Below are 19,258 nucleotides of genomic sequence, written 5' to 3'. Positions count from 1 at the left end.
GGCAGGAGAATCGCTTGAACCAGGAGGCAGAGGTTGCAGTGAGCTGAGATGGTGCCACTGCACTCTGGCCTGGGTGACAGAGCGAGACTCCATCTCAAAAAAAAAAAAAAGAACTATCAGAAGTTTTCTCAGATTTGCTGCTGGTTTAAGGTCTCATGCATGTTCAACTTCATATAATTAAATGACTTACAAGATATAAAAGATTTTCTGGCCGGAGGCGGTGGCTCACGCCTGTAATCCCAGCACTTTGGGAGGCCAAGGCAGGCAGATCGCCTGAGGTCAGGAGTTGGAGACCAGCCTGGCCAAAATGATGAATCCCCGTCTCAACTAAAAATACAAAAATTAGCCAGGCATGGTTGCACACACCTGTAATCCCAACTACTTGGGAGGCTGAGGCAGGAGAATCACTTGAAACCGGGAGGCGAAGGTTCCAGTGAGCCAAGATTGTGCCACTGCACTCCAGTCTGGGCGACACAGCAAGACTCTGTCTCAAAAAATGTAAATAAATATTAAACATTTCTCATTTTAAATTTCTAATACAGTAAATATTAACAACTATAAGCTACATAAACGCAAAGTTTTTAGGGTCCTAAATAATTTGTCAATATATAAAGGGGTCTTGATACCAAAAGAATTGAGAACCACTAATTTAAGAAAAGATTTATGAGAATAATCTAGGCTCTTCCTTACATCGTGGCACATCAGGTTCATGTGTATTTTTATCATGTCACCCTCTCTTTGTTTTTCAGAGATCAGAGACTTAAAGCTCTATTTCTGTCCCAGATTCTTCTTTAGAAGTAAGAAACTTGTCAGTCTTCCAAAAATAACAATTCTTTGGTTTTTTTTTTTTTCTTTTAGATTTGATGGTAGAGTGGTGGCAAAGCTTCCTTTTACCCCTCTTTCTTACATCCAAGGACTGTCTCATCGAAATCTGCTGGGAGATGATACCACAGACTGTTCCTTCATTTTCCTGTATATTCTCTGTACTATGTCAATTCGACAGGTGAGTGATCACATCTACCATTTAATATGTATATTTTTCCTTGCTGTCATACCAATTAGCTTTTACTTTTAAAATATTAGAAATGTTTACTCATTGTTACTGAGTTCTTTCAGTTGCTCATTCTAGAATTTCAGTGTATCTTCCAAAAGCCATTTTAAGTGGCTGTAGGTCTAGATGACTGATCCTTAGGGATGAGAAGCAGTGATAAAACCAAACATGGATTCCACATCCCATTCTTAGAGCTCTCAGGCTCCTTCTTTATTACAACTGCCTAAAGCTACAAAAGTAGAGAGTGCGTTTGGTCTTCCCAGTATCATTTCTTTGTTATATACCAGCACCGTTTAGCAGCTCAGGAGCACAAGTAAGTTTAACAATGTGGTAATTTTAGGTTATTCGCAGTAGAGATAAAGTTTAGGTTATAGAATTTACATTTGGCCAACTTGGTAATTTGACATTCATAGTGAAAAAGAGTGAGAACTGAGGAAGTAAAAGGGTTATGAAGGCCCGTAAGAGAGCTATAACATTCGATTAGTGGGGAAGGGTTCAGGCAGAAAGATTTAGAGAATGAAGTGGCTTTTGAGATGGAACTATGAAAGTGAAAGGGTGGCGGGGTGCTGTGGCTTATGCCTGTAATTCCAGCACGTTGGTAGGCTGAGGCGTGAGGATCACTTGAGCTCAGGAATTTGAGACCAGCCTAGGCAACATTGTGAGACTCCATCTCTACAAAAAATTTAACAATTAGCTGGGTATGGTGGCATGTGCCTGTAGTCCCAGCTACCCAAGGTGGGAAGGTCACAAAAGCCTGGGAATTTGAGTTTGCAGTGAGACTTGATTACATCACTGGACTTTAGCCTGGGCAGCAGAGTGAGACCCTGTCTCAAAAAAGAAAAAAAAAAAAAAGATAATTAAGGTCTCTGGCTGAATAATTCTTTATTTTAAGGCATTATTCAGTTTCTGAACATACTGCCATTTGGCAGGCTTTGTAGTGGAAAGGTTTGCACAGGCAGTAAATAGGAACATAACATTTTCAGTATTTGTTACACAAGTGATTCTCTTTTTCTCCCCTCTTTCTGAATACTGTCTGTGGCAGAAGAGTTTTTGTTGCCCTGTGTATTAGTTTGTTCTTGCATAGCTATGAAGAAATACCTGAGACTGGGTAATTTATAAAGACAAGAGGTTTGATTGGCTTATGGCTCTGCAGGCTGGTACAGGAAGCATGATGCTAGCATCTGCTCAACTTCTGGGGAGGTCTCAGGAAACTTAGAATCATGGCAGAATGCAGAAGGGGAGCAGGCATGTCACATGGCCAGAGTAGGAATAAGAGAGAGAGGAGGGAGATACTACACACTTTTAAACAACCAGATCTCGTGAGAACTCACTCACTATCACAAGAACAGTACCAAGGGGGATGGTGCTAAACCACACAATTTGACATGAGATTTGGGTGGGGACACAGATTCAAACCATTATCACCCTCGCATGTGAGAATCAATGGGAAATTGAATTATAGTTCATGGCTCACCAAGATCTTTGTCATTGTGTTGCTTAATATTTTTCTCAATTCATATCCCATCATATCCCCACAAATACAGCACTTTGCCCATTCTGGCTTGCTTAATAGTTTTCATGTTACACTCACTCAGATGTACTTTTTGCTTCTGTTTTTCCTTATTTCTGAATGCCTCCCTCTTCTTCCTTTTAAACGCAATCAAGTTTCAAGGCTTCCTTTTCTGGCACATATTTTCTGGCACTTACTGCATTGTGAAGGTTAGCTATAAGAGGAGCATGACTAAAATACAGAAATACCAAGGACTATTATAATAGTCTAGCAAAAAATCATTATGTTATAAACTATAACAGTGAAGAAAGGGATGAAAAGGATGGGACAAGATTGAGAAATAAATAGAAGGGGAAACCAGCTGAACTTACTGATTTAATGTGAAGGAGAAAGGAAGAACTAAGATGACTTTCAGGTTTCTGATTTTGGTGACCAAATGGGGACTAGTTGCACTAAGAGGTTGGGAATAGAAGAAAGAAGAGTATGTTGGTTAGAAGACACGCTGAGTTTGAAGTGTTTGTTGAATAGCTAAATGATTATGTCCACCAATAAGTTGTACTCTTGCTTAGCTGAGGTATATACTTAAATTTTTGAAATGGTCTCTGTAATAGAGCTGCCTTAGCTCATTTTCTATTGCTGTAACAGTATAGCACAGCCTGGCTAATTTATAAAGACAATTTAGCTCACAGTTCTGCAGGAAGTCCAAGAGCATGGTGCTGGCATCTGCTGAGGGCCTTCCTGCTGCATCATAATGTGGTAGAGGACATCACATGGTGAGAGGGCAAGAGCGAGAACCAGAGAGAGCTTACTTTTATAGCAAAGCCACTCGTGATAAGGAACCCACTCCCGTGATAATGACATGAATCTATTCATGAGGGCAGAGGGATTAAACTTCCACCACATGAACTTTTCGGGGACACATTCAAACCATAGCAGGAGTTTATCCTAGTGAAAGCTAAGGTAATGACAATACAGATCTCTCTTGGTTTAGCACAGATCCTTTGATCTCTGTGGAATATTGCTCTTTAATTTGTTAAGTCTCAGATTTTAAAATTGTGGCTTGGGTTGATATCTTAATAAAACACGATGTAACGCGCCAGGTGCGGTGGCTCACACCTGTAATCCCAGCACTTTGGGAGGCCGAGGTGGGTGGATCATGAGGTCAGGAGATTGAGACCATCCTGGCTAACACTGTGAAACCCTGTCTCTACTAAAAAAATACAAAAAAAAATTAGCCGGGCGTAGTGGCGGGCGCCTGTAGTCCCAGGTACTTGGGAGACTGAGGCAGGAGAATGGTGTGAACCTGGAGGCAGAACTTGCAGGGAGCCAAGATCGTGCCACTGCACTCCAGCCTGGGCGACAGAGCGAGACTCTGTCTCAAAATAAATAAATAAATAAATAAATAAATAAATAAATAAATAAAATAAACCACAATGTATATATTTCACTTTAAGCAACAAAGAGCAATTCTGAATTTATTTTTGTTGTTGTTGTGAGACAGAATGTTGCTCTGTCACCCAGGCTGGAGTGCAATGGCTCGATCTCGGCTCATTGAAACCTCTGCCTCCCAGGTTCAAGTGATTCTCCTGCCTCAGCCTCCTGAGTAGCTGAGATTATAGGCTCCCACCATCACACCTGGCTAATTTTTGCATTTTTAATAGAGACAGGGTTTTGCCATGTTGGCCAGGCTGATCTGAACTCCTGACCTCAGGTGATCCACCCACCTGGGCCTCCCAAAGTGCTAAGCGCCTGGCAGCTTTCCATTCTTAAGTGTTCTTGGCATAGGAAACATGGAGGCATGAACGTTTGTAATGGATCTAGGGACTACTGAATCTAGAGCTGTTGGTGAGATGTAACAGGAAGTGAAGCTTGTCACTGAGAAGGATTGCCCGAATCTTTACCTCACGGTATAGCATGAAGCAATTTCATTTTTCTTTCTTGTGCTTCTAATAGTACAAGTCTGCTGGTGACAAATTCTCTTACTCTTCATTTATCTGAAAATATCTTTATTTTATCTTCATTCTTGAAGGATATTTTCACTGGACATAGAATTCTGGGTTGGCTTTTTTGTTTGTTTTAACCTTTAAGCATTTTAAATGCCTTTCTCCTATTTTCTGGCCTCCATCGTTTCTGAAAAGTTCTTCATATCTTTGTGTCCTCGTAAGTAATGTCACTTTTCTCTAGCTACTTTCAGATTTTCTCTTTGAGATTGGTTCTCAGAAATTTGACTATGATGTGCCTAGGGTATTTTTTTAAAAGTTTTTCCTGCTAAGACTTAACGGTTTTCATTAAATGTAGGGAAATTTCAATCACTATTTCTTTAACTATTTTCTGCCTCATTCTCTCTCTCTTCTTCTTCTGGAACACCAGTTGCTTATATATTAGTCTTTTTTGGTATTGTCCAACAGAACACTGAAGCTACATTGAATTTTTTTTACTCTTGTTTTTTTCTGTTCTTCAGATGGGATAATTTCTGTTGATCTGTCTTCAAGTTCATAGACTAATCTGTGTTAACCCTAAGCCCACCCAACGATTTTTGAATTTTAGGTATTATATTTTTCAGTTTCAGAATTTTTGCTTTATTTGGCATTCTTCCTGAGATTTCTTGTTTGTTAATATATTATGAGCCATATTTTATGTCCATAATTATTTAGCTGCTTTAAAAACCTTGTCTGCTATGCTGGGTGTGGTGGCTCATGCCTGTTCAGCATTTAGGAAGCTGAGGCAGGAGGCTCACTTGAGCCCAAGTGATAACAGGGCAAAATCTCGTCTCTACAAAAAATACAAAAATTAGCCGGGCACAGTGGCATGTACCTGTAGTCCCAGCTGCTGGGCTATGGAGGCTTAAGTGGGAGGATTGCTTGAGCCCTGGAAGTCAGGTTTGAGGTAAGCTGTGATCACGCCTTTGCATTCATGCCTGGGCAGCAGAGCGAGACCCTGTCTGAAAAACAAAACAAAAACACCTTCTGTGCTAATTCCAGCATTTGGAATTTGGACTCCATTGCCTGTTCTCTTTTTTTTTTTTTTTTTTTTTTGAGATGGAGTCTTGCTCTTGTCTCCCAGGCTGGAGTGCAGTGACGTGATCTCAGCTCACTGCAACCTAGACCTCCCAGTTCAAGTGATTCTCCTGTCTCAGCCTCCTGAGTAGCTGAGATTGCAGGTGCCCGCCACCATGCCAGGCTAATTTTGTAATTTTAGTGGAGACCGGGTTTTACCATGTTGGTCAGGCTGGCTGATCTCAAATACCTGACCTCAGGTGATCCACCTGCCTCGGCCTCCCAAAGTGTTGGGATTACAGGCGTGAGCCCCTGCACCCGGCCGGTTCTCTTAAGTAACAGTATATTTTCCAGTTTCTTGATATATTTAGTAATTTTGGATCATATCCTGGATAATGTAAATGATAGGTTGGAGAGATTCTGGATTCTTTTATTCTTTGGAAGAAGTGTTGATATTTTTGTTTAGGCAGGCAGTTAACCTGGCATTTGTCTTAGTCCATTAGGGCTACTGTAACAAAATACCACAAACAATAGAAATTGATTTCTTACTCTTCCAGAGGCTGGGAAGTCCAAAATCAAGGCAAATTCAGTGTCTGGTGAGGGCCTGTTTCCTGCCTGCTTCATAGAGAGTGCCTTCTGTCTGCATCCTCACATGGTGGAAGGCACAGGGCAGCTCTCTGGTACCTTTTTTTAAAGAGGACATTAATCCCATTAAAGAGGGCAGAACCCTTGTGACCTAATCACCTCCCAAAGGCTCCACCTTCTAACACCTTGGTAGTTTGGATTCAACATATGAATTTGTAAGGGACACGAACATTCAAACCATAGCAGCACTCAAACTCCAAACTCTCCTTTGTGGTAGATGGCAGCTGAAGTCTCAGGTCAGTTATTTTAGTCTTAACTGGGCTGCTTATAGGCTGCCTTGCACATAGTTTAAAAATTAAGCAGAGCCAGGTGTGGTGGCTCATGCCTGTAATCCCAGCATTTTGGGAGGCCGAGGTGGGTAGATCACTTGAGGTCAGGAGTTCGAGATCAACATTGCCAACATGGTGAAACCCCGTCTCTACCAAAAATACAAAAATTAGCCGTGCTTGGTGGTACACGTCTGTAATCCCAGCTACTCAGGAGGCTGAGGCATGAGAATCACTTGAAACTGGGAGGCGGAGGTTGCAGTGAGCTGAGTCTGCGCCACTGCACTCCAGCCTGGGTGACAGCAAGATTCTGTCTTAAAAAAAAAAAAAAAAAGCAGAGATTTGGGGGCAAAGTTTATACGCAAAATGTGAGGCTCCTGTTTCATTGTCTCTCTGTTTTCCAGGATTCTTTCTCTATTTTCAGTAGCTGTGGTTTTCCTGAACCTTGCTTTTTGGTTCTTCGAACCAGTAAGACTGTAGTTTATTCTGAGTTTTAGACACTCTTCACAGTGCCGACTGGGGTTATTCCCTCCATTATGAGATTTTCAAAAAATAAAACATTTTGTCTCTGTACTAAACTAAAATTCAGAATATTCTCCTTGATTGATCCTCAAAGAAGGAGCTAAAAGAGATCTAGGGACATTTTCATTGGAAAGATAGGGGAGAAAGAGAAAGAGGAAAGGAAGGAGGAAGTGAAAGGGAGAGAAAGAGATTGTCATTTAATCCCCTGACCCCAGCAGAAAAGACCTCTATTACAGAGGGCCTTTGGTCAACCTAAAACAGAAAATATTCATTGATCATTACAAAGGAAGTGACATTACTCTAGTGCAGATTTGATGTGCTTACCTTTCAGAATGTTTATTTCTACTCTGTAATATATGTGTTAAGAAGGACCCAGAAGGGAGCTTCAGTTTTCTACCTTATTTTATTTGTTTTCTGTATTGGGCTTTTTTACATCACATTTTATTTTTCAAAAAGCTTCTTTTAATCTCTGTGACTTGTGTGCAAAAAAAAAAAAAAAAAAAAAAAAAAAAAAAAAAAAGATGGGCCGAGTGCGGTGGCTCACACCTGTAATCCCAGCACTTTGGGAGGTCGAGGCAGGTGGATCATGAGGTCAGAAGTTCAAGACTAGCCTGGCCAAGATGGTGAAACCCTGTCTCTACTAAAAATACAAAATTAGCTGGGCATGGTGGCAGGCGCCTGTAATCCCAGCTACTCGGAAGGCTGAGGAAGAGAATTGCTTGAACTTGGGAGGTGGAGGTTGCAGTGAGCCAAGATCGCACCACTGCACTCCAGCCTGGACGACAGAGTGAGACTTCGTCTCAAAAAAAAAAAAAAAAAGAATAGAAATTTATTTTAAAAGTTAAAAAATAAAAGAATTGTTAAAGGCTTTAAGGGTCTGAAAATGATTGATCTAATCAACCCTCTTTTTTTAACAGTAAGGAAATTGAGACTTGGTAAAATGAAAAGATCATTCCTGTTGTTTTATTGTATAGTTTGTCAGCACTATAACCCAAGTTTTCTGATTGCTAACCCAATAATATTTCAGTGATATCAAACTTGTACTGTCGGGGTTTTTTTTTAGTAAATATTTAATCTCTACATTATTTTTCCGAAATAGTCTAGTTAGATATAATGTGAGAGCCCTGGTGATATTGAAAAGGGTCGTTTTGAGGTGATTAGATTTTATACAGAGCTTTGTTGATACAGTAAAGATTGTATTACGGGAATTAATGAGATATTGTGATTAATTGGAAGTGAAGACTGGTTGCCAGATGTGAGAGAAACTAACAGAGTGAACTGAAGATTGCCATAGGTGTGTTATTTTAGCTAAATGACTAAGGAATAACATTTCACAGAATGTGTTTATCGCCATTGACCTGAGTCATCCCAAAATATCCAGTTAACAACCAACAACTTCCTCTTCTTGATCACTGGTTCTTAATCTTTGTAAAGAGGAAAGAACACAAATCCTGTGGTGGTATTTTTCTGGTTTTCCTGCCAATAGAAGACACAATTACAGGAAGATGGTTTTCCTTTGTTTTTCTCTTCTGCGTATACACTCTTCATTTGTTACCCTGTTATGCAGGACTGGACAGGAATTCAAAATAATTGTTTTACATTTTTCCAAAACTTGATTGCATCTTACTATATTTTGCATTTGTATTTTCTTTCATAGCATCTTTATTATATATTAAAACTCCTAACTTTTAGCTAAATGCATATTTCTTTTTGTTTGTTTGTTTGTTTTGAGATGGAGTCTTGCTCTGTCACCCAGGTTGGAGTGCAGCGGCACGATCTCCTACAACCTCTGCCTCCTAGGTTTCAAATGAGTCCCCTGCGTCAGCCTCCCAAGTAGCTAGGATTACAGGCGCATGTAGAGATAGGTTTCACCATGGTCTCGAACTCCTGACCTCAGATGATCCACCCGCCTCGGCCTCCCAAAGTGCTGGGATTACAGGCGTGAGCCACCAGTCCTGGCCTAAATGCATATTTCTAAACTAAATCTTGCTAATTAACAAGGCCTGAAGACTTGACCTCAAGAAAGAAAGAAAAATTGAGAGATTATAGGAAAGCAGTCAGGTTAAGTTTAATGGATGAGATTGTTGAAAGATGTAATGAGATAATATTTACAAAAGTGCCTGTTATACAGTGTGATATTCAGTGAGTTTATTTATTGAATTATAGCCTGACAGTTGGTATCTTATTTTTCTTATCTGCATGCAAGGATAATAATGTCCACTTCATTAAGTTGTGAGGATTTAAATGAGAACATACACATAAAGTGCTTAGAACAATGCCTTGCAGAGTGTAAGTTCTCAGTAACTGTTAACCATTATTATTGTTGTTATTCTTTTTTTTCGCTTCATACTATGACCTTCACTTTAAAATAGCACCCACAAGAATATTTTTCTTTATTTTAAAAGTATTCCACTTAGCAGTATTTCAGAAAGTTGGGGAAGGCAAGGTATGAGAAAAAGTATACAACTATTATTAATACAACTATTATCTTACTATATATTCTTAAATACTTTATATTCCTTTTTATAGACCTTATTTTTTAGAACAGTTTTAGGTTCACAGCAAAATTGAGTGGAAGGTACAGAGACTTCATATATATGCCTTGCCCCCACATATGCATAGCACACCCCTCTATCAACTTTCTCCACCAGAGTGGTACGTTTGTTATTATTGATTAATCTACGCTGACATACCATTATTACCCCCAAATCCATAGTTTATATTAGGGTCCATTCTTTGCATTGTACATTCCACGGGTTTTCTGCATAGCAACTATATTTTATATGTGCATGGGTATATATATATGTGTGTGTGTATGCGTGTGTGTATATATGTGTGTGTGTGTGTATATATATAGAGAGAGAGAGAGAGAAAGCATTTGCTCATTTAACAACGTAATTGTGATTTTTAAAAAATAGGCCTGTTATACGATATTTTATTTTATTTTTTACTTCTTTATGTGACTTTCTTATTCCTAAGGTAACAGTCTGTTACAGAGAGGTGGCTTAATAAAGGAAAACTGCACTTTGAGTTGTATCAGTTCACTTTCTGACTTGTAACCTCTCCCTGCATCAACTTTCTCATCTCAACAGCAGGGATAACTAAGGACTACTATCTAGTCCTTAGAACTGTTTGCAAACTTTAAAGTGTGTAGAAATGTAGGATGTTACTACTATAGAGATGTTAGTGACCTCTGGTCCTTTTACCTGTGGCTCTTGCATCTTGAGACCATCACTTAGTTCCTACAAAGATTTTACTGATGGGAAAGCAGGGGAAATCTATCTGAGAAAAATAGAAGACCTAGGTTTCACCCGTGAGACTATAGGAATTTAAACAGATTAGTTTAGAATTTCACTAAAGGATAAAATTTCATGCAGTAAATGCAGAGCGTTTGTGTTAAAATACAAATACTTGCGTAATGTAACACTGATACATTTAATTTAGTGTTCCCAAAATGGGTCTGTGGCAAGAGCCACAAGGAAAGGATAGAGTTGCCTGAATTTCCATGTACTTTGACTGTGGCTACTGAAGTGTCTCGTTTTTAACACTTTTTTGTTGCTGCTATTGCTATTTGAGATATTCCTGTCTAGAGCAGTGGCTTACCCTCAGTAGTCATTTAAATATTTTGAGTTAGTAAATGAAATTCAACAGACTACCAGTTCAGTTTCTCATTTCTTCAAAATATTATTTATTTTTTATTTTTTTAATCATCTTCTTTAAATCGCAATAAACCTATAAAGGGCATCCAACATTTTTATGTTGGTTTTTAATCTCTAAAGTTATAAGGACTCATCTATTTGACCCTTCTGAATAACTGAGCAAGAATCCCTTGTGTATTTTTTCTAGGCTATATTACTGTATTTGTTAACTAGACAAATATGTTTATCAGCAGCTAATTCTGTATGTCTTAAACTATTTCAAATTTTATCTTTAAAGCAATTTCCCTTAATGCCTAGTTTAGTGCTAAATACATTGTAGGTGCTCAGGAAATACTTATTAATTAACTAAAGAAATTGCAAATTAGTGACATCATTTGGTCTTTTTACTGCTTTGTGTAATGGGTTTTTTGGAGGTGAGCTTTAAGGAGCTATTTTTATTATAAAAGTAATGTAGGGTATGGTGGCTCACGCCTGTAATCCCAGCACTTTGGGAGGCCGAGACAGGTGGATTACAAAGTCAAGAGATCGAGACTGTCCTGGCCAACATAGTGAAACCCTGTCTCTACTAAAAACACAAAAAATTAGCTGGGCATGGTGGTGCGCGCCTGTAGTCCCTGCTACTTGGGAGGCTGAGGCAGGAGGATCGCTTGAACCCGGGAGGCAGAGGTTGCAGTGAGCCAAGATCGCACCACTGCACTCCAGCCTGGCGACAGAGTGAGACTCTGCCTCAAAAAAAAAAAAAAAAAAAAAAAAAAGATAATGCAAAGTAGACCGGGCATGGTGGCCCACCCCGATAATCCCAGCACTTTGGGAGGCTGAGGTGAGCGGATCACTGGAGCCCAAGAGTTTGAGACCAGCGTGGCCAACATGGCAAAACCCCGACTCTACTAAAAATACAAAAATTAACTGGATATGGTGGCATGCCTGTAGTCCCAGCTCCTCGGAAGGCTGAGGTGGGAAGAATGCTTGAGCCCGGGAAGTGGAGGTTGCAATGAGCTGTGACCACACCACTGCGCTGCAGCCTCGGTGACAGAGCAAGACCACGTCTCAGAAAAAGAAATACAAAGTCACACCATTTTCCATCTTTACTAAGGAGAAGTATCCTAATGTACTAACGATTGATTTTTTTCTCCACCTGTTTCAGATGTCTTCTTAAAGCACGAGCTATAGTATTGTGGAATGTATGTATTGAAATATTTTATGGTAAATATAATTTAGATGAGTCCTTAAAGTTATGTCCTCCATATTTAAACATTCTGTTGTATTCTAACAGTGTTACCTCAATACACACTCTTATCCATAATAGTCATCATTCTTCATGATGAAGGATTGAGGGTGTGTATGCTTGCAGAGAAGCCTGGGAATGGATATTCTCATAGTATCCAGTAGGTACTCAGTAACTACTGGATGAATAGTGCATGTAAACCTGCCTACCACAGAATGGAGTTTGTTCTGAAGAGCAAAACTTTAACATAGAAACTACTGTGTAAGAGAATCCATTAGATTTAGGGTCAAAACACAATAGGTTTAAATTCTAACTGTGCTCTTAATTTAGCTTTGTAATTCTGGATAAGCCGTCCATCATACCTTTCTGAGTTTTAGTTTCTTCAGATATAAAATGAAGGAATTGGGCAAAAATAATCAGGATCTCTAAGATTTTTTTCCTCTTATAAAACGCTACATTGTCTGGACGCAGTGGCTCATGCCCATAATCCCAGCACTTTGGGAGGCTGAGGCGGGCGGATCACTTGAGGTCAGGAGTTTGAGACCAGCCTGGCCGATATGGTGAAACCTCATCTTTACTAAAAATACAAAAATCAGCTGGTCGTGGTGGTGCATGCCTGTAATCCCAGCTACTTGGGAGGCTGGGGCAGGAGAATTGCTTGAACTCGGGAGGCAGAGGTCACAGTGAGCTGAGATCATGCCATTGCACCCCAGCCTGGGCGACAAGAGCCAGACGCCATCTTAAAAAAAAAAAAGCAGGGGGGGCGGGGAGGGGTTTTGGCCAGGCATGGTGGCTCACGCCTGTAATCCCAGCACTTTAGGAGACTGAGGCAGGCAGATCACCTGAGGTCAAGAGTTCAAGACCAGCCTGGCCAATTGAACTTTTTAGTAGAGATGAAACCCCATCTCTACTAAAAAAAAAAAATACAAAAATTAGCTGGGCATGGTGGCAGGCGCCTGTAATCCCAGCTACTCAGGAGGCTTAGGCAGGGAGAATCGCTTGACCCAGGAGGCAGAGGTTACTGTGAGCCGAGATCGCGCCACTGCACTCTAGCCTGGATGACAGAGTGAGACTCCGCCTCAAAAAAAAAAAAAAAAAAAACATTATTATGAGAACGAAATACATTTTTAAAAACTGAATAAAAGTGAGTTTCTTTAAAAATTGCATTAGATGTAGATGAAACAATGGAAAAAGATGGGGGGTGCTGAAAATTTAAGAGAATTCTGAACTCAGAGTGCTTTGCAGGTTTCTAAGTACTTTCAACACTGTAAAGAAACTGAAACTGATTTTTTAGACAGAATCTCACTCTGCTGCCCAGGCTGGAGTACAGTGGTGCAATCTTGGCTCATGCAGCCTCTGCCTCCTGGGTTCAAGGGACTCTCATGCCTCACCCTCCCGAGTAGCTGGGACTACAGGCGTACGCCACAACACTCAGCTAATTATTTTTTATTTTTAGTAGAGATGGGGTTTTACCATCCTGTCCAAGCTGGTCTTGAACTCCTGGCCTCAAGTGATCTACCTGCCTTGGCCTCCCAAAGTGCTGGTATTACAGGCGTGAGCCACCACACCTGGCCGAAACTGAAAATTATAGACAGTGCAGTAATGACAAATCCAGCCAGCAGACCCATACTCAAAGAAAATGCCCATAAGAAATAGCTAATGAATATTCTTCATATGCTTCTTGTTAAAAAGATTATCTCCTTTTATCATTGTCTGCTTGAAAAAAATCAACCACTTTCATTAGTAGACCAAGGTCTCATCAGGTAAGGAAGGCTTTTACTGTTCTGTGATTTTCATTACATTGTAGGCCTTTTTAAAATTAACATAGTGATAATCATCCTATTGCAGGTCATAATGATACCTTTAATCTATATGAGTTTCCTTTGCCTGAGAGCTACATAAAATACATCTTCTGTATATTTGATATTAACACCCTATCCTTACTCTGTTTTCTTCACAGAACATTCAGAAGATTCTCGGCCTTGCCCCTTCACGAGCCGCCACCAAGCAGGCAGGTGGATTTCTTGGCCCACCACCTCCTTCTGGGAAGTTCTCCTGAACTCAAGCAGAACTCTTTAGTTTCTATCATTCTTTCTAGACACACGCACATCAGACTGGCAAATGTTTTTCAGCAAGAGCCACAGGTAGCCTTACTACTTGGGCCTCTTTCTAGTTTCGAATTATTTCTAGGCCTTTTGGGTATGATTAGAGTGAAAATGGCACCCAGCAAACTTGATAGTGCTTTTGGTCCTAGATGATTTTTATCAAATAAGTGGATTGATTAGTTAAGTTCAGGTGATATTTATGTAATGAAAAGCAAATAGCATCCTTCTTGTTTCATTTACATAAGTATTTTCTGTGGGACCGACTCTCAAGGCCCTGTGTATGCCCTGCGAGTTGCTCTCTAAGCGCATTTAGAGATTTAGAAGAAAAATTTAGTTTGTATAACCCTTAATTGTAACTGTTTGTTTTGTTGTTGTTTTATTTCAAGCCAAATATATGACATAAGATCAATAAAGAGGCCAAATTTTTAGCTATTTTATGTACAAGGAGAGATCTGTTTCATTTTGTTTTGCCATATTTCTAGATGTAAGTTTTAGCATGGGCCAGGAAGGACTAAAATAAAAGTTTTTAAAGTACTGTAGTTTTTGCCATACTTGACTCATATACTCAAAATACAGACTTGTCCTAGTGTAGGAATTGGAAAGCAAGAGTGGAAAGGAACGTAATAACTCGTGGGAGTTTAAAAATGAGGGTCTTGGCAAGTAACACTGATGTCTGAAAAAAAAATTAAATATAAATAAATAAATAAAAATAAGGGTCCTCAGCTGTTCTCTTCATATCCTCTTACAGTCTCTCAGATTCTTGTGGGGACAGTCTTAGATCCCCCTCGGAGGCAAGGTTATAGTTATATGTTATTAATCTTGCAGAGCTTCCTTTTAGTCACAATAGCCTTCAGTTTCTGCCATGCCCCTTCATAAGGGAGGAGGATGTTTGTACCATGATCCTCCCCTATAATCTATGGAATTAGGAGTCCTGTGTGGAGTCTTATCAATAAATATGCACATTCATCAAATGTCTACTTAAATGTGAATATTCTACCAGTGAGAAAAAAACACATAATTTTCAAAGTAATCATTGTTAAACCAACAGCAAGCTTCTTTCTTATCAGCACCGTAAAGTCCACAAGACAGTGGAAAAATATCTTCAAAGTGCTGAGGAAAATAAGTGTCAACTTAGAATTTTATGCACAATATTGGAGGCAAAATAAAGACATGTTTAGACATATAAAACTAAGAGAATTGAATTATTAAAGGTTATATTTCAAGGACAAAAAAGAAGAGTCTGCCCAAGGCAAAGGTATGGGATACAAGAAACAGTGGTCAACAGAGAAATAAAATATATGGATGTATATGTGGATAAATTTGAGTGTTTTATGGATTATCTAAGTTAAGGATTATCCCAAGACAACTCTACAAGGTAATTACTGTTCTTACTTTCATTTACCAGATGAGGAAACTGGGGCAGGGGAGGTTAGTAACTTGCTCCGCATCACAGAGCTATTGAGTGGCAGTCAGGATTTGAATTCAACCAGTGTAAAGCCGAATAGTCCAGGCTGTCAAGCTCTCTATTACAGCCTCCTCATAGGTATGTGGTGATTCTCTTCTCATCACCTCATCTCCTCAACTAGAGCTCTCTAAAGTTGGACTTTGTCTTTTTTTTCTCCTTTTTACAAAGTAGTCAACATGGGTGGGAACACAGCAGGAGCTCAAAGCAGATGAAAGGGAACAGAAGTCCCTATTTTGAGACTACTTTTATCAGAGTGATGTCTGATAATGGATGGTGATGACTTTTAATGGTCTTTTCTCCATATCATTGACCACTCTAAGCAAAATAGTAATTTGAATGATAATGAAGAAAATTATGCTTATAATAACAATAATGACAAATACGAAATACCTAAAGTAAAACATGAAACCCTCCTCAGAATTCTGCCATCACCTTTTTAAAGTGAGAATGTATAGCACACTCTATCACTCATACCCTGAGGCTTTGAAGTTGGTGCTTTCTAATCAGATTTCTTATGGACCAGGTTTTCATATACAAATTATGTTTCCATGCTAAAGAATAAATAAGAGGGAGAAGTTAAAAAGGAGAGATTATATCTATTCACCCTATATCATTAAAAAATTCTTTTGAATTTTTTTCTAAACCATTCTGCTTATGTATATTCACTCTATTCTTAAAAGCACAATAACAAAGATATATTACAGAGGAAGTAAACCTATCACAACAATTAAATTCAGGGAGTTATTAAGGGCTACTGCAGCCTCACAATTAGTTTTTTAAAAATTTCTTGTCCTGAAGAAATTTCAAGACTAGTTATTTGGATGACACTCTAGGTCCACAGCATCACCAAATGTCCAAATGTCACTGGAGATGACATTTCAAGACATGCCTCTGAACCTCTCTCATAACACATAATTTGGTTATTTTCCCTATGTAAGAGATGGATTGTCTCCTGTCTAGGGAAAAAAAACAGCCGTTAATAATATCTGCATTAGTCTACTCAGGTTGCAATCATAATATGCTAAAGTGGTAAACTTTTAAAAATGATGGTAAACCTGAGTTTATTAACAGGTTACATTCTAAAAGCTAAGCTAGTTTGGAAATTGGAAAACAAATATGTGTAGGTATTCATATGCCCTTGACCAGACTGGACCTCTTTCTTCCCAGGTAAGTCATTTTCTCCAATGGGGCCAGTTACTTAAAATGACATCAGACAATTGATAGAGCATCTAGATCTCGCTTACTTCTTAAACAAAAGCATTTTGCCACAACTAGTATGGAGCAGGTTTTTTTCAGACTATTTATACTTATTTTATGTATTTCAATACTGCCCTTTAAGTAAAAGTACTATATACTTTCTCTTCTTTTGGATTAATTCTGCTTAAGTCATAATCTTTTGTTTTAATTTATTCTAGTTTGAGTTTAAAAAAAATTTTAGAATAAAAAAATCTCAAAAATATACTATTATATATACATATATATATATATAGAGAGAGAGAGAGGGAGAGAATGAATGAATAAAGAACACCTAGGTAACCCATCCTCCACCTTTGACAATTATTGGCTCCTAGCTAATTTGTGTCATCTGTAACCCCACCTGCTTTTGCCCTTCCTGTATTATTTGGAAGCAAATCTTATCATCTGTAAATATTTTAGGGCTTTAAAAAATATGTATAATCTTAATACCATTTTTACACCTAAGAAAATGGACAGTTTCTTAATATTATATGTTGTCTATAGATGTAAAAAGTTTTGGCAGTTTTTTGGAATAAGGAACCAAATAAGGTACTGAATATTGCAGCTGGCTGATACGCATCCTAAATTTCTTCTATTGTTGTGGTCCTCAAACTAGAGTGTATCAGAATCACTAGAGCCTTGTTCAAACACAAACTGCTGGGCCCCACTCCAGAGTTGGTGATCTGTAAGTCCTGCTGTGGAGTCTGGGAATTTGCATCTCTACCAAATTCCCAGGTGATGCTGAAGCTGCAGGTTTGGGTTCACTCACCTATTGGTTTATCAGCATCTCTCTGCCCTCTTACAATATTTGTTGAAGAAGTGTTGTTCACCTTGTAGAGTTTTTCTTAGTTTGGATTTTGGTGATTGCATGCTAGTTTTTTCATACTCTTGGTTGTCTCTGTAATGTGAGGAGTTTTTGATCTATTAATTAATGAGGTATTAAAAATGATGGTATTCTAATTCTAGTATTCCTTCATTTATGATCTAAAATGCCTCTAGATAGAAACTTCCCCTCATCTACTTTTTGGGAGAAAATTAAGAATAAATGCTTAACTCCTTGGTCTTCAAAATAATGAGCTGTTTATTAATATCCTCCAATAGTGAATAATTAATGTGTATGTCATTATCTATTCGTGCATTTAAATATATTTGATGTACTTCAGTCCACTGAAGCTATTTCTCTTATGAATGCTCAAATTGGCCCATTTTTGGCCAGTGAGAGCCTCTTTCATTTGGCTCCTGAGTCTATTTGCATGCCCCTCGTTGTCGTTGGTAGCATCCTTGCTAAGTGATATAACAAGATGTTCTAAGGCTCATCTTGTGTATTTCCTGCATGACTTGAAAACAGTTTCTCCAATTTTTTTTTCTTTTGCTTTGCAAACTCATTTAGATAATGCCATGATAAATTCAGCTTAGTATGAGAGGATGATAATCAACACATTTGGAAATAGTGAAGTATGAGTTAATAATACTTGACTATAATTCCCAAAACTCATTATGCTATAGAGCTGGGCTGGTTTATTAGACTTAGCATTCTCTGTAACCTGTCACGCTTCCATGCCTCTGCTCAAGCTAGTCCCTAGAATGTCCACTCCAGTTCTCTACTAGCAAACTTTCTAATCCTTCACATAAAAGGATTTTTATCTTCTTAAAGGAAAAAAATGCTGTTTTTAAGCACTAGAAGAGCATAATCATCAACAGAAAAGGCTTTAGAGTCAGATGAACCTAGGTTTGATTTACTTAGTAAGTAAATGATGGTGAGAAAATTACTTTAATATTTTCTACCCTGTTTTTTTGGTTTTTACATGTATGTTGGAGATAACATTTTCATCACAGAATTATTTTGAGAATTAAAAAAATACTGTTGTTCAAGTGCCTACAACAATGCCTGGCACATAATAACTGCTTAATGTTTTAAACTATTTAAAAATAATAAAGATTTGAGCCATTTTATATACCAAAAAAAAAAAAAAAAAGAAAACAGTTTCTCCAAAGAGGCTTGTTTCCTCTTTACTGGAAAATGGCATTTGGCGATTGCGATCAGAGCACTAGGAATGTTGAGACTGGGTTTTTAGGTTTCTAGGCCTTTCTGTGGACTAACATCGATATTATTTGTTGTTGTTTTAATATAAAATACAGCATGAAGTTATACTGATACTTTTTTTTAAGTAAAAAAGAATTTTTACTTAATTTCTTTGGTCTGTGTCTTCTTTATCAAACTATACTGAGAATTCCAATTTGCAGCACCTGGCTGATATAATTAGAATATTACACAATTATTCATTAGTATAAGCTAAGAATATACACTCAGAAGTCTCAGAATATTAACATAAACATTACCAACAACATAGTTAATGAAAATAGGTTAAGTTTTGTTTTTGTGGGATAGAGGACAGGGAGGATTGTGTAAGGTATATCACACTATGAGTTCACAGTCCAAATACTGAGATTTCAAGTTATCTGGAATGATTAAGATTATTGCCAGCAGAATATACATTTACATACATTTGTTTTATTTCCAACTTTTAGAGATTTCTCTTTTACTTTATATAGCATTTTGATGGGTTTCTAGGCTTTG

The 19,258-nt window shown here is 38.4% G+C and overlaps 1 protein-coding gene across 2 annotated transcripts in view; it reads left to right on the top strand.

The window, feature by feature from the left end:
- The window catches only part of TMCO1 (transmembrane and coiled-coil domains 1), a 169,010-nt gene extending 154,494 nt beyond the window's left edge, over positions 1-14,516 (top strand). The window contains exons 6-7 of one of the 2 annotated variants that reach the window (XM_015125464.3): positions 859-1,003; positions 13,835-14,516. In XM_015125464.3, coding sequence (XP_014980950.1) covers positions 859-1,003; positions 13,835-13,933 — 244 coding nt within the window. In that variant the 3' untranslated portion in view covers positions 13,934-14,516. Of the gene's footprint in view, positions 1-858; positions 1,004-11,793; positions 13,606-13,834 lie in introns of those variants that run through there. The other variant, XM_077999039.1, reaches the window with a different exon arrangement.
- Positions 14,517-19,258: the final 4,742 nt, after the last annotated feature.

This window comes from Macaca mulatta, chromosome 1, assembly GCF_049350105.2.
Source record: "Macaca mulatta isolate MMU2019108-1 chromosome 1, T2T-MMU8v2.0, whole genome shotgun sequence".
Taxonomy (NCBI): Eukaryota; Metazoa; Chordata; class Mammalia; order Primates; family Cercopithecidae; genus Macaca; species Macaca mulatta.
Note: the sequence above shows the minus strand (reverse complement) of the source record. Positions and strands in the feature narration are given on the sequence as shown.